This window comes from Centruroides sculpturatus, unplaced genomic scaffold (assembly GCF_000671375.1).
Source record: "Centruroides sculpturatus isolate CEXI.00-Female unplaced genomic scaffold, Cexi_2.0 scaffold614, whole genome shotgun sequence".
Taxonomy (NCBI): domain Eukaryota; kingdom Metazoa; phylum Arthropoda; class Arachnida; order Scorpiones; family Buthidae; genus Centruroides; species Centruroides sculpturatus.
The window spans coordinates 412551-429536 of NW_019385015.1; the positions used below are offsets into that span (position 1 = coordinate 412551).

The 16986-nt window shown below is 34.1% G+C and overlaps 1 protein-coding gene across 1 annotated transcript; it reads right to left on the minus strand.

The window, feature by feature from the left end:
- Window positions 1-12261: 12261 nt before the first annotated feature.
- On the minus strand, window positions 12262-15839 carry LOC111633462. Its single transcript, XM_023378030.1, has 6 exons — window positions 15795-15839; window positions 15648-15686; window positions 14236-14271; window positions 14093-14143; window positions 13982-14017; window positions 12262-13006 (listed from the first exon to the last, which is right to left on the minus strand). The coding sequence occupies exons 1-6, from the start codon at window positions 15813-15815 to the stop codon at window positions 12866-12868; spliced, it is 324 nt and encodes a 107-aa protein (XP_023233798.1). The 5' UTR covers window positions 15816-15839; the 3' UTR covers window positions 12262-12865.
- Window positions 15840-16986: the final 1147 nt, after the last annotated feature.

Sequence of the window (16986 nt, forward strand, 5' to 3'; positions counted from 1 at the left end):
ACTGACAATAACTATATAGGTATAAAGATCGATGATAAGTACTTAACGTGAACATCCCAACTTAATTTATATTGCGATAGATTCAGATTTATTAGAATATCATTGAAATTTTATGTAATCACCATAAAAATAAAAGATCTGTATAAAACAGAAGATTATATTTGTGGCTGCACTCCTAATTGCGTAATACAAAGAATTTAAATATTAATGGATCACTTTGTTCGATTCTGTGTCCGCCTGTTATTAACAAGAGCTTCAGCAACAACTTGCGTAACTTTCCCGGCTCGTAAAAGATTTTATTTTAAAAATTATAACAACAACTTTTAAATAAAGTTAATGACCTAAAAATATTATCAATTAAATCATAAATAATTTTTTTTCTATTTTCAGACCAATGATGGACACAAACGCTCAGGGATCAAGTGAAAATAATTTAATATATTTTCTGTTCATAACTGTCTGTAATTTTCCGAAATTTTATTCAATTTTGTTGATTTATCTACAAAATAGGAAAGAAAATAACAATGTTAACAAATCTCATTTAAGTTTTTTATGTTTAAACAACAAACGTTTTCTTAAAGGAAACAAAATACATACATCTAAGTAATATATATAGCAAACTAATTAGATATTTTATAATACAATTATTTTTTGGTCTAAAATATAACATTTAATAAATTTTTTAAACCTTGATGACATTTTAAATTAAAGATTTGTAAATTAAACAATTTGTGACATAAAACAATTCGAACGTCACACGATTTTTAAGCGAGATATATGGATTATTTTATTTCAAATTCAATTTTAGTAAACGGATACGAGAGGATGTAAGGCGATGTAATTATTTCAAATGATGGAAGACTCAGACATGGCGTCAACATGTTTGTAGACAAAATTCGTTAGCGATTAAAGATGAAAGACAATATTGTGTTATATAAACGTGAATTTGAATTTGGTATAAGTAAATAGTTCAGTATATAAGATAACGGTTAAATTTACCTTAAGTAGCCAAAATGGCGGCTCTTCGATTAGGTTCTTTTCGTTTCTGTTAGACCTACATATCACGTTCTAAACCAGGAAGCGCCATTTTCTTTCGAAATTCAGCGCGCCATCTAAAGGAAAAAGTTTATTTACATATTTAAGTTTTTTTTTTTTTTTTTCTAATTTTAAAATTATTTAAAATGTTTACTGTTAATTTTATTTTATTAAGTCTTAATTAATATTAATTTTAAAATATAACACACTAATTTTTTATATTTAATTATAATATGCTTATTAATTAATAATTAAGATTTAAAATTCATTAAGAAATATTTGATAAAACATTTCACACCTTATAACGCTGAGAATTATTTATTACCACACAAACGTTTTCAGCCTAATGGAATGCCTAATAGGCCATCATCAGGTGACAATTTATCGAACAACTTTGAAAATTGCGTTAAAACGAAACTTTCGAACATTACAATTCAAAATTAACGTAAAATAAATTAACCAATTACTATACTGTGAGATCCGACCTCAGAATAAGCCCAAAATTGTTCATTTTCCCCTCTAAATTTTTGACATATTTAAAATAAAATTGTCGCCTCCACGTTAAAATAACATTGTCGAAAAAAGGAATCAAATGTCGATGGAAACTTATAACATTCTGCTTTAGTATAAACATTCAACCCTCGAACAATGACATTCCTCTGCTGCAAGACAAAAAGTTTATAGTTAAAGTCCGAATTCGTCATTTTGTTTTGGATCCCGGGAACAACTTTAACCTCCACACCTGCAGGACCAATCCTATCTCTCACAATAGGTGATCACATGATTGATTTTCCCAGTCCAAAGCTATAAAAGCGACTTCTTTCCCCCTCCTCGGGGGAGTCTCACATCTACGGTCTAAAGGATTAAGTCTCCGGGAAACTTTAACTTTGTGCGTCAAACTCTGTGCCTACGTTGAAATCGACCAGAGGTATGAAACAAATAATTGTAAACTCTCTCTCCGCGGGTTAGGAGCTAGTGAACTAAATTCACTTCCCCTGATATTAGATTTTGTAACCTATATTTTTTTTTCCTTTCCGTTTTATCTAATAAATCGTTGTTTCATTGTTAAATGGTGTCCTTTTACTCGTATATCGCCTATGCCTCGTCGACGACCCCTCTCACCTCCTCCACTCGACCTGACAACAAAAATCCCGACCCTTCGGGACCGCATTCGAATTTTAGCCATCTTGACACGTGAGTAGGTTTAACGACCTGTTGCCGAAAAGGGAGAGTCGACGGATTCCGACCTCCCCGGCGGTTCACAATACAAAATAACTATAATAAATAGATTAAAGCCATATTAATATAAATAATAAAATAAGGCGATATAAAAGTAAAAACAAAAATAAACCTAAAAGATTAAACGCACAAAAAGGATTAAATTCATAAAAATATATATATCAAAAAGCATCACATTATAAAGGCAGATATGAACTAAGAATTTGTGTGTTTTAACTTTTCTTTTACAAAGAACTTCCATGCCGAAGCTAAACCATCAGCATCCCTTGCATTGATACAGCCGTCCCTCGACTTACTCTTATAAATTTCAATTTTTTCATGTTGCAATGCCAACGATGGGGATTGCAACGTCTTGAGAATAGATGCTTCATTCCATTTAACTACTGAAGCCTCCGCTTGTGCCATACTAGACAAAACCGTGATACAACGCCCTTTACTAATGTCATATTTGTGTTCTTTAAGCCTAATAGCCAAATTCCGTCTAGTGACTCCAATATAGTCCTTCATAAGTCCTACCTGTTGGTTTTCAAAGGGAATTTTATACACACCCGCTGTTTCTTCTTTCTTAAGCTTGTCTTTATCGTTTCTGAAAATACTGTATAAATTAGGACCTCTTTTGTAAACAATTTTGAAGTGTTTTTTGTCTAGAAAAACTACATTTCACCGTTAAATTCTGCGCTTTGTTTTCTTTCTTTCTTTGATTGCTGTATTGATGACAAAATTGCGTTTTTAATGTTTATTTTTATATAATTTTTAACACGATTGTCGCGTAGCTATCATTCTTTTATTTATATTATTCCATAACGTTTAGGGTCTAATTAGCTAACTTCTAGTTGTTTGATTCTGTTTGAACGAGTAAGCATTTTCTCAGAATTGTATGGTGAAAAATTAACTACAATAAGAAAATCACTCCCTCTACGTAAATCAAGGTAAAAAACTGTAAAAACAATGTTAGATAATCGCTATTTTCGTCGTTTTTCAGCTCCAATTTAGCTCTAATTTACATATTTATTGAAGTTATTTAAATGAATAAGTATTTTGATAGAAACATTTCGTGGGAAAATTGCCCGCAAAACTAAAATACTTTTGGTTTAATTATTTCCCGCGATTACTCAATATTTAGATGTAATGAGTTTCCCGGTAAATTTTTCGACTGGAAGCTTTTTATAAGACATCTAGTCCAAGTAAAGTCAAATAAAAAAACGTTCTAACCGCATGTTGATCGGACTGATAAGTTGGAAGAATATAAATTTTTTCAGTATTTTTATATTTAAAAAATTGTTAACTAAAGATTGAGCTGGGTTTGAGGGCGGCTATCTCTCCGTGGCTTTGTTTGTAATTCACTGATCTCTTTGTGGCCCACCTTATAAATACTTTAAGATTAATTGTCTGATATTTTTTCAATCAAAACTGATTTAGTGTAATGATTATATAATTTTGTATTAAACTCTTAACTTATGTTTTATTTTCAATTAGCGTTTCTTTGGAATGATAAGACAAGGAAGTGGAAGCAATTCTCATTCCACAACAGAATACCTGTATAGACTGATGACTGTGTACAGTTTGGTTCGTCCTCCCAAACGAGCATCAGTTCAAACTGATCCCGGATCTTCCCTTATTACTTTAAAAAATCTTCTTCAGAGTCATAAAAACCCATTTAAAAAAGTTCAAAAACAACTGGAAGAACGTATACAAAATTTGCTTTGTAATCCAAGTCTGTCCTATGNCCCGAGAAATAGCCGAAGATTGCAGCGCCACAGCACTAGCGAAAATTTAAATTTGCCGACTGGAATGCTTTCGGATAAACGACGCTCTACTGTATATAAGTTTTATTAAATCGGGAGGGTCGGAAATCGCAATAAAGATTTTAATTTTTTTAAAATATTTAAAAATATACCGCCAGCTAGTATTCATCCTATTTTAAACCCTTGTCCTCCGGAGACGTCTATGAGAATGTCCCGGGAAATCGGACACCAGATGTTCTCAAGGTCATCCAGCTGTAAACACAATGACTCATCTGTGTCAAATTTCGCAGAAAGGCGAGACAATGGAAAATAAAGTTTGAAGCTTTTTCTTCAAAATTAACGCATTTCTTTCGTTTTTTTCAGTTTTAAGTATTTTTTATGTTTAATTTAATTATAATTAATTCAAAATTGATCGGAAATCAAGCTGTTAAAAAAAGTGTCGAAACAAGATTAGTAGAATAGAAACTGGGGAAAGCAGAAAATGTGCAGTTAATTGTTAACTTACAGGGGAAGCTAAATGTGGTGTCCAGTAACAATCGTACGACACTTTGTTTACAGCAAAATGGCTGTTCCTAAAATCGAAGATGTGAATGTTGCTAGTGCAGTCTTATCTGAAATATTTTTCTTAGAAATAACTGTCCACCCGAAGCAGTCTATCATTACACCTATTAATCCGTAATTTAAACAATCGAGTAGATTTAGAAACGTCGATATCACCGTGCGCCATTTTCTTAAATTAATGAAGAAAACTACTGTACTGTATTTCCTTCGTGAATTTCGTTAGCGTTTCGTTTGAAACGTCACCAACATCGACTCGTTCGACTTTACGAACGCACCCAGAGATAGGTTTTTGAAAACATTTTGTTGGAATGTAAAACTTTGGACTGACGTTTACTACGTGCCATGTTTGTGTAAACTGACCTTTTTTAAAGTCGCGCGCGTTTGAAAACAAATAACTTCGTGGTTATTGTTAGTCTGTTAAAATTGAATTTGATTGTTATAAAAGGAAATTAAGCCGTTATTCAATGTTTTCAATATAAGTTCAGCTTTTGATTTTTTTAATCATGCCCATCCGCGTTAGACTTCACGCTCCATAGGAAATACATTACAACTGCAATAATTTTAATGTTTTTGCTTATTTGATTTGATTCCCAGTCGATCTTGCGGGTATTCGATATACGTCATGCTTCCATTTGGCTGGATCTTGTTACATTACATCATCCCCAGTCACGCGACCTCGGGTCATCAGGTGACAATAACTAAACAGTAAAACGGCAAAAGCGTATTTGGGACAAGACTATGTCTCGGAGACTCACCACTAAGCGGAATCACTTTGACGCTCAAGATGGGTCTCGTTCTCATTCTCCAATCTTCTTTGGTATCTCTGCTTTTGGGCGCGATCGTTCAAACTTCGCCAGTGACGACCACGAGGTCGTCCACGATGCATTTTCGATGAAATTATCCAATTTCGGAATTTCTCTCCGTTGCGTGTCACACAGCCCGGGTTAAATTTTTGTTGATGCGTAACGAAAATTTCCCGTTTTTGAAAAAATAATCGTGGCTATTGTATGGTCCGAAATTTCATTATTGTGTACAAACAATATACAGTTTAACCCGATTATAACGTCATCTAATGTAACGACAATCCTAATATAAAGTCAAATTTTTATCGATCCCACGATTTTACTATACAGTCGACCCTCCTATAACACGGTACATACGTTCCGGTTTTTATGAAATCCATTTTCTACGAGTCCTTAAATACATGAGCCAATCACAGCCCGACACGTATGCAATTTACGGACTACGGCTGTTTGGAAGGTTTTCTTCCATAAAATTCTAGACTAATTTGACTCAACATTTCCAAAACACGTATAATTTTTTGGGAATAATCCGTATAAACTATGCTATAAACAAATTTTAGGATTACTTACCGAGTGTGCACCGTTCGACGACGCCATTGCTTAACCTTGTTTTCGTCGTGGAGCGGTATATCGAATGGCGCTCACATGATTCCTGATAAATTATTTTTTTTTGCGAAAAACTCGCTGAACTTTGGAGACATTATTAATATAATTTTTATGGACGTTAAATAATAAATGGTTTTTAGTAGGTCCGCTGCTTGTTTAAACGCAACGGTTTGTACAATATCCGTTATTGGTCTAGATTCGACCAATCCTGTCGCGACACGAGTCGGCGATGGCGTTTTACTGAATTATACGAGTCTCTTTTATCGTGTTTATACGAATACGGTGGCAATTTTTTCGCCGTTATATACGAATCCGTATTATATGAACCCGTTTTATAGGGGGGTCTACTGTACTAGATAATGTTAAAAAATCTACTTGTAACGACATCAAACCATGTTTTAATGTCATATTTAAAGCACTCCCAAATTTACAAAATTAGATTACAAATTTTATTTAACAAAGAAAATACTACGTTTTCAGTCCTAGGGTTAGAGTCCACTTCCTGGAACGACTGTGGGTGGTACTCTCACCACCTGACTCGGTTTGCCTGTTTGTAGAAAGAGTCGCCATTTTGTATTTTATTTTGACTCTGTTCTCGGTCGCAAGTTCCTATAAATCTGGTTTTCTTATGCGCGCATGATTTAAGCACCTAATACTCTGTGTCAAATTGCAACTCCTGACATGTACTCCTTCATACCTCTAAGCTGGTAACACAGCAGGCAGTACGATTTTATAAACAAAACTATGGATTTGTCAATAAATGCATTTAAAATATGTAAATTGAGACAACAAATGGTTTTACAACTTCGTATTGTTAACTAAATATCAAACTCAGCGTTTTCAAAACACTTAATAAAACATTAAACACCTTTCATCGCTGAGAAATGTTTATTTAATAAAACACTAAGATTTTCATCCTCATGGAATAAACCATCCTCGGGTGTAAATGAGTTCGAACGTATTTTATTAAATAAACATTTCTCAGCGATGGAAGGTGTTTAATGTTTTATTAAGTGTCATTTATTTATCCATAAACCTGGTTTTGGATTTAAATAAAAGCTTTTTCATTCTTATAATAAAATGCATATAAAAAATTATGAAATCGAACTCGAAGGTTATATATCTTTCAATAAAAAGAAAACATTCGACCTCACAGCGATTCGATCTAGCGCTCTTGCTGTGATTGCAGTGCCCCTGGTGGTAACATTTGTCTCTAGTTGATTTTAGCAACGAGCGAAGATAGGAAGTCGAAAGACCAGTTAATCTACCGACTCTGCCGAACTCTCCAGCAGAAATAGGAAAAATAAAATTCCTCATTTTGCCGAAAACGTATTAAGAAATTATCTTTCCTAATATAAATTCCAAATAAATTTTATTTATTTTTGTTAATTTTTAATATTTTATATTTTAATTTCGGGCCAAATAAAAAATATTTTTTGGCTAAATTTTTTTAAATTTGGGCGTAATTATTTTAATCGAATTACAAAAATCGGAAATTGGGCTATAAAACGGATCGTCCTTATCGCGCCATCCGGCGGTAAAGCGTTAGAAATGGCGACGGTATTTACGAAGTTGACAAAACTCCAATTCGAATAAGTAAATAATGGACGAGACGTCCCCCGCCGACTCTCTAGGTAAGCGATCGGAGGGGCCCCGGGCCCCTCGACTGCGGCCTCTGATCCGGGGCCCTTCGGTCACGCTGGAAAATCCAGAAACGGGGTCGGGAACGGCGAAAACCTACGATTCCGTTTGGGTTCGTGCAGTGGGTAAGAACCTGCGACTGGTCGGTGTGTTCTGTTCACGCGCAAAGTCGCGGGTTCTTTACCGGTTTACATGCAGACGTACCTTTATCAATTAGAAAGGTGTCGACGGGTCGGCGTAAAAATCGATAGGAATGTCAGCCAGACTTTTTTTTTTTAAATAAGAGTTTTACTCTGCCGCTTTCGAAGGCGAATTTATCGACCCTCTAACGATAAATCGAATGCATTCTGGCGAAAGATCGGAGGTCAAAGTTCACATTTTTCTCGGTCGAAACGTCGAATAACGGTGGGAAGCCTAACGAGAACCACTTGTGTTTACATTTTTCTGACATTCGGTGTTAACTGTTAACTTGGCTTATTTTACGTAACGGGAGCAGATTAGCGGGAAATTCATCGACGGATATCAATTTCTATTGAATTTCCCCTCCTGGCAAAATGGTGAACTTTTTACGAAGACTTCTGCAAAGCCCGTGTAAAAACCATGAAGATGACACTAATAAATCTAGTTATTTGGAAAGATTAAATTTACCCCTCTGGCTTCCGGATAAATGGTTTTCTTCGTGCTTATCCCGTGCCCGTCTTGAAATGTGTCTAAAATAATGTTTCGTTTGGGCATACTTGGCAGTCTTGCCCTTGCGGTCGGGTAGACAGGTGGAGGTTGTTCCATTGCCAGCTTTCTTGCAGGAAGTCCCGACTCTCCATCGGTGGCTCCCCAATTGTGGTTTTGGAGGTCTTCTGTGGTCCTTCACTCTTAAAATGTCTCCCACTGCACGTCATCAGAGTCTGGCGACTGTGTCTTTGAGATTTCCAGTTTGTTCTTTCTTTGTGTTGTAGTTTTGTTACGAAATACAAGGGTTGTTTTAAAAGTACGAATGAATTGTTTTTTCGTAAAATGGTGATGATTTATTGTAACTCAAAATCTTTTTGACAGAAATGTCTTAAACTGTTTATGTAATCCCCGCTGATGTCGTGAGACAAGCTTGACTGTCTCTTTGCTGAACTCTTGCCTTTTCCTCAAAACTGGTTGTTGTTGTACCGTATGGTAGATGCTTAATACTGCCCATCAAAACTTTTGCAGCTGTTTTGAGCAACATGAGGATGACTTGTTGTAGAGCAGACATTTCCCTTAGTAAGCAGGTAGGACAGTTCTGTATAGTGCACTGTAACTCTTAAGGTTTTGCAGTATGTTTCTCCCGAGGCAGATAATCGATCAGAAGAATGCCTCTCTGGTCCCAAAAAAACCATAGCCACGAGTTTTGTGTTCGAAGGTGCCTGTTTGAACTTTTTGGGTTTGGCCGGAAAAGATAAGTTGTGCAATTTGAGGGAATGTCGTTTAGTCACAGGGTGTAGCGAGACACCAGTCTCACATTTCCCATCACTATACAGTACAATCTAAGAATTTGTCTCCTTATATATGGTAGCAATTGAGAAATGCTCAAGAAGCAGTCATTCTCTTTTGTTTGTGTTCTGATGTCAACATTCTTGGAACCTGTATTGAAGACATTCACTAACAGTTTCTTAAATGACAGAACAAGAAACATTCGTGAAATCTTCACAAAGCTCATCAATTGAGTCGTTGATTTTGAAAGTGGGGCAAGCCCATGTTATGTTATTGCTGGATATGTAATTAATGGTTTGCATTTGAATGGGTTTAAAAATATTTGTAAACAGTAATAGACTTATTTTATATTTATATATATTTTTTTTTNCCTCTATTACATATTATAACGAGTCTAATGTATATGAAAGAATTTACGTGAATGTAAAAACGTACGAAAAGTGGCAGCACTATCGAGAGTTTGACAAAGAAACCGTTAAAAACATGAAATTAAAATTTAAATGAAAGTAATTAACGATATATCGAATATACTAATACTTGAATATATAAGTAAATAAATAGTATACTATCAGATAGTACATTAATTAACGTTGTAATTTACCTCGCTGGCACTCGAATCAAAGCCAAATTTATCATCCATAATTAATTATTCAACTTCGGCTTCTGTATTGTTTATTCTATCTTTACTTGCGATTATTACACCATAACAATGTTAATTTGTTATTGCATTTTAAAAATTATATCTTGACAATACTATTCGAAGCTCCAATCTTTAAATGTAAAATNATTTACGTGAATGTAAAAACGTACGAAAAGTGGCAGCACTATCGAGAGTTTGACAAAGAAACCGTTAAAAACATGAAATTAAAATTTAAATGAAAATAATTAACGATAAATCGAATATACTAATACTTGAATATATAAGTAAATAAATAGTATACTATCAGATAGTACATTAATTAACGTTGTAATTTACCTCGCTGGCACTTGAATCAAAGCTAAATTTATCATCCATAATTAATTATTCAACTTCGGCTTCTGTATTGTTTATTCTATCTTTACTTGCGATTATTACACCATAACAATGTTAATTTGTTATTGCATTTTAAAAATTATATCTTGACAATACTATTCGAAGCTCCAATCTTTAAATGTAAAATTGTACACTTTTGTAAAGAATAGTATATGCAAAAGCACGATTTTGTTAGGATAGGGTACAGTGGCCCACCTAGAGGTTGACCAAGAGGTCCTGGTATCACCGAAGTAAAAAGAGAAAAGTTTCCAAAAATCTTTTCCTAATTAAAAAATATTTTTAGTTATATTGTTCTGCCTTCNTACATAATTTCACTAATGAATTTAGTTTAGAAAAATATGAATTGAGGAGCTGATTAATTTATTCTGTATCTGTTTGCTTGTGACATTATTTCTAACAATATCTGCTCTCTCTTTAAATATCCCATTTCTCGGTCTTGTTCATATGTTATCTCCTCTGCCACACTTTCTTCCACTTCTGTTATTTGCACTCCATTTTCTACTCTCTCTTCATCATTACTCCATACTGATTCAACATTCTGTAGAACACAAATATTATGTAAAATACAACGCGCAGCTATAAGTTCTACCATTAAGTCCATGCGAGACATATCTAAAAACTTCAGCCTCTGAAACATAGTTAGTTATTTTGCATACCGATTTCTTTTTTTTCTTACTTTTATATTGTGTTAAATAATTAACCAAAATTAATTCTTCTTCCTCGGATTCTGAATCTAATTCCGATAATATTTCTAAAATGATTCCTAAACTTGCCGCCATCTTCGANAAATTTATCATCCATAATTAATTATTCAACTTCGGCTTCTGTATTGTTTATTCTATCTTTACTTGCGATTATTACACCATAACAATGTTAATTTGTTATTGCATTTTAAAAATTATATCTTGACAATACTATTCGAAGCTCCAATCTTTAAATGTAAAATTGTACACTTTTGTAAAGAATAGTATATGCAAAAGCACGATTTTGTTAGGATAGGGTACAGTGGCCCACCTAGAGGTTGACCAAGAGGTCCTGGTATCACCGAAGTAAAAAGAGAAAAGTTTCCAAAAATCTTTTCCTAATTAAAAAATATTTTTAGTTATATTGTTCTGCCTTCTATTTCTATAATACGTATGAATTGATGGTCACATAAAGTGGGAATTTTCTTGAATTCGCGTTAAGAATTTTTTATCTGTTCAGCTCTGCTCCCCCAAAATTACAATTTGAGTGCGCTACTAATAAGGAAATTTATAGATCCAGATTACTATATGTCAGAAGTTTATATTAAACACAAATATAAACATTAACATTTTATTTTAACATTAAACATATTTAAGATAACCCAATTTTAGTGAGATTAGTTGGATTAAGTGCAACCTTTTGCATTTGGTGTATTTGAAATAATGTTTTGACTAAGAGATCGTTTTAACCTGCGATTTACATTTTCGATGATGGTCTTCTTCTATTTAATTAACGTAACCACAATGCATAACGTCCATTTTGCTGTTACGGTTTATTTGGTAAAGACAACGTGGACACCTTGACTATCTATTGAGGGAATGTATTCCGGGAGGACTTTTTTCAGAAACTGGTTCTTATTTACAAACGTGAAAAAACCCGGAAAACTTAGCGTGAACCCATGATTACTAATGACCAGTGTTCTGTGGTTTTATTCACTCGGCCACTGGTTTATTCGGAAAGTTATATTCTAAAAAACGTTCGTATAAATATTAACTTTTGTGTCTTAATTAAGTAAAATCCCAAAATATATTCTTCAGCGGTAAAGGGTATGAACTACGTCAGAGTTCTGACTCCATCCACGTCTTCCTGCTATTGGTAGAAAACCCTTCCCATTGAAACGGGGGCATGCTAAAATTGAAAATTCACAAACAGATCGAAAAGCCAGGGGAAATTCTCGGGGATGATCTCGGATACGTAGGGCTTTTACCATCACCACCCGGCTCCACAAAATTTCTATTCCACTACGTGCTTCCTCAGCCCAGCGTTTTCCATCTTGGGTATATCAAAAATCTGTAATGGCTGCCAAATGTAATTTAGATGAGCTAATTTTTCCAGAAGGCTGTGTGATAAAGTTTCAACCAAAAACCAGATTCGAATCCACTAAAGTCTCACAACTTATTATGGATAGTAATGATCAAGATGTTTCCCTTCCCAATCTCATGTTGATGAACCGTATTGTGGGTCGAAACTACTACTAATGGGCGAAAATGTGGCTACTGTCTATGTTAATTGAATATCCATCTTTGTGCGTAACAATATTAATATTATCTTCATTTTATGGTCAAGGAGCTAGATATTTTTCCTCTGCTCTCTTGAATACGCGTGTCTCACGTTAACCTATCAATAATTTGAGCAGAAAGTTGTTTCAGCAGTGAGCATTATATAAGTGTACACATGTCAGCATCTACTAATACGCTTACGTGTTGACTTACACATTAAACAAAAAAGAAAGCCATACTGACAGAAATATTTTTATTATCAACACGTTTCGACTTGCAAACTTTACCAATTTGTCTTTATGTATTGATTTAAATATCAATTAAATAATCATCTATTTAAAAATTGTAGGGTGCTAACAATATATTTTTAAAATTATTAAACTTCGAATCCATTTAAGGTTATTTTGAATTACGTTTGAAGATAGTCTTAGCATTTGAATTTATAAATCTTTGGTTTATTTTTTAATTCTTTCCTCCCGTCCGGATTCCATCCTGGATGTCCTAGTGCTGTAGTTTGTCACTTAAAACGGTCGGCATTTGGCCCTGCCCTTGGCCGACCCACTGGCCTTGCCCATGGCCGACCCACTGGCCTTGCCCATGGCCGACCCACTGGTCTTGCCCTCGGCCCTTCATCCGTTCTTGCTGTTAAGGAATACGAAATCATTTTAATGCATTTATTATATTTATTTAACAGTAATATATTTATATAAATTTAAATAGTTAAATAAAAACTAAATGTAGCATTGGGCAACTAAAAGTTGAAAACATAAAAAAAATTCAAATATAATTCTTTATTTTCACAAATGTATTTTGCAGTTAACTTTTAGATTAAAAAAAAAAAAGTTATTGTAATGAAAATGGAAGTGGTGCAAAGTAAAAAGTAATTTTTAAAAATAAAATTAATTTCAAATTTGAAAATAATCATTTACTTAAAAATCCATAATAATACTAATTAAACTTAATTGTGCAATTTATGTAATGCAATTCGTTAATTCATTAGTAAGTGTAATTACGTGCTTTACCACCTCTATATTTACAATCACAGGTTTTACGATTTGATTGATGGAATAAGGCATGCCATACTTGGTCGATCTATCAAGCCAACCGGAAGGACTTTCTTCGGAATATTAACCTTTATTTATGTGTTGGACACGTGAAAAAAGCCCGAAAACTTCACGTGGCCAGGACGTTGACCATTCGTCAACTCGAGACCAACTTCTATTGTCAGTGGTTTCACTAATTTGGCATGCAGTAGGCCCCATTTTATAATTAATATTATAATTATTAAAATGCCTCTGTGATAACCTCTGTGTGGTATTATATGACTATTTTTTTTTCTGGAACGTAATTTTAACATTACATAACTGAAGGAAAACAGGACAGCTCGTTTAATTAACGATGGTTTTCGATTAGATGGTAAAGGTGGAATGTACTGTATTAATTAACACGGAGCTTTTTATGTAGCAGAACACAGCTTAACCTCCTGTTCGAGTGCCAGGAAAGAAGAGCAAGAACTTGTGCCAGCTTTAATTTTTTAAAAACACTCGCTGCAAAAATAAATCTCTCTGCAACAATACTCTTCTGCTAAAGCGATTTGACTGTATATTATTTTCTTACCCATTTACGCTTTGCTTCTTCCCAGCATATCTTCATCTATAAAAAGTAAAGTAAATATTAAATTTAATTTTGTTTTGAAAAATAAAATAATTTATTGCGATAAACATTTACCTTTTCAGCTACGTTTATTCCTTCGTTACTGCAATCCGTAGCTATTATTTCCTTTAAAAAATTGTAAGAATTGTAAATTATTTTAAAAATGTGTAAATAATTAATTATTTTATTGTTTCCAAACGAATAAAATAAAAATATACCTGTGTTTTGTTCTTTAATATTTCTTTACATTTTTCCTGAAAAAAGAATAATTATTTATATTGGCATACATATAAAATTTTATATTTATGAACTTTTGCAATTAACAACAATACAGTAGCTGCGTATGCCGACGTTACTTCGGCTTTTAAGAGGAAGCGGCTTAGTGAGGTTGAGTTGGGAGAGAGTTATAAAGAAAACGGTGATCTTGTCTTGGCTATGAGCTACTCAATGTACTTCGCCTCCTTGAAAAGTGTGACACATTTGTCGTCTATCAATAGTCGTTTGTGTTGTTATGATAATTCCTTCCGGGAGATCTTTTAAGGATAACTGGCCCCTATTCAGGCTTTACGGACGTGGAGAAAACCCCGGAAAACTCCACGTGGCCAGCCTGTCCGAGCGGAGCGCGAACCCACGACTGAACTTCCAGTGTTCAGAGAACGGAACCGTTCTCTGCCACTGATGGGCCACAATGATCTAATATGTACATTTATCGACCTCGGTGTTTACAATAATGAAACTACATAAGAAAAAAATTTGCTCGGGTTAATGTTAACAGGGAGTGTCCTTCGATATGTTTGTCCCGTAGACTTAAATTGTGCATTTGCCACTTCGCCACGCCTGAATTATTGTACCTTTCTCAAATTTCTCTTCGGCGGCATCACCTATAGGATAAGAGCTTTAATTTGATACCTGAAACATATTTTTACCCCTAGTCGTTTACTCAAACTAAGTTGAACAAACAGAAACTCATTTTCAATTAATATATTAAAATATATAGAAGATATAAAACAATGTCTGAAATCAGTCGTTCCTTATGTTTTAATCTCAAAAAAAAAACTAAGACTCACATCAGCATCAGAAACATTTAAAAATTTTTCTAAGTAGCTGCATCAGACCCTTATTTAGAGGAGGTCAGGGATTCCTGCCCATTGTTTCATATAACGCAGTTATCTTTTATTACTTATATATTTTGAAAAATATGTAATTTTTAACGTTTAATTTTGGAGTATTTTCGTATCTTTTTGTACATATATTATGTTATATTTCAAAAGATTTTTGAGAGAGGACCCGGAGATATCTGATTTGATAGCTACACACATACTATAGCTACGCCCTCCAGCTACGTAACGAATGATATACACATTAATCAAAGAATGGCATTGGTTTGTTTACTTAGCTTTTTGCCACTAGAAGTACCCTAACTGTGAACTTTGTTGTTTTTCAGATGAGGGCTTATGTGCCGAAACATATGACAAAGTTTGAATAAATGTTTTTGCTGCCAATTGTGTCTTTTCTTGTGATGAAAACATAAGAAACCAATGTGAAGTCATGGAAGATGATAAGAAATCAATTATTTTTAGGTATATCTCCATATATTATTGTTTATATGTAGAAAAATTGTATAACTTACTGTATGTTCTTCAATTTTCTTATAGTTTGTGTCATTGACCTATATTTTAAATTGAATGTAACATTATTTGAAATTGAATTCACATGCATATTTTTCTTAATACTTCGTTTAAGAAGATAAGTAATTAAAAATTCATGCAATACCTACCATTCGAGACTTATCCACCATACATGTAAAAAAGCTCTAAAAAATATAATAAATAAATAAATATATATATATATATATATATATATACAACATTAATACCGAGGCCAAGAAGGGAGGCTTGGTCCTCGAGGTATGAAAAACCCTCTCAACTGGGGCTAATACTAAAAACTAAAACAAACTTACCAGAACTAACATTAATTATTAACGATTTAATGACTAAAGCTAGAATTGACACTGGTGCAGACCATTCACTAATAAGTGCGGACATATGGCGCCAAATTATTCGAAAATCCCCGGGGATAATTCTTCGCCCAGGCCCTGACATTAAATTAGCCATAAAGGGCAGGTACTATAAAACAAAGGGCAGATTTATGGCCAATCTTCGATTAAATGGTACCTTATTGCCCCATGAACTCGTTGTGATTGACGGACTCTTACTTCCATGCCTGCTTGGAAGAGACTTCCTACAAAAATATAAGGTATTGTTGGATTTTCGTAACTTAGAAATGGAAATTGCTATCCCCGATGCAGGGGTAGGTATTAAATGCGACTTAAAGGAATTGCAGACGCCATTGAAAGGAGAAAATTTAACAAAACTAAAAACTGTTTTGAATAAATTCTTGCATATTTTTAGTGACCAACCTGGACTCACCAACTACGTAGAACATGCCATCGAGACGGGGAATGCCCCACCAGTTTCGAGCAGACCGTATAGGTATTCGCCTGTAAAGCAAAAGGAAATGCAAAGGCAAATAGCAGAAATGCTCAGAGAAGGGATAATCAGACCTTCCAATTCGCCATGGGCTTCTCCTGTAGTGATGGTAAAGAAGAAGACGGGAGACTGGAGACTGTGTGTAGATTATCGTAAGTTAAATAGTATAACAGTAACAGATAAATTTCCTTTACCTATCATTTCAGACTTGTTGAATTCGCTAAAAAAGGCCAAATTCATTACTACACTGGATTTGTCGTCAGGGTACTGGCAAGTACCGGTAAAAGAGAGCGATAGGGCCAAGACAAGCTTCATTACTAGCGAAGGACTCTACGAGTTTTTAGTAATGGCATTCGGGTTGAAAAATGCACCTGCAACCTTTCAACGCCTGATGAATAGAGTCCTGAATGGAATAAGGTCCCGCTATTGCGAGGTATATTTAGATGACATAATTATCTACTCTTCTACCTTTTCAGACCA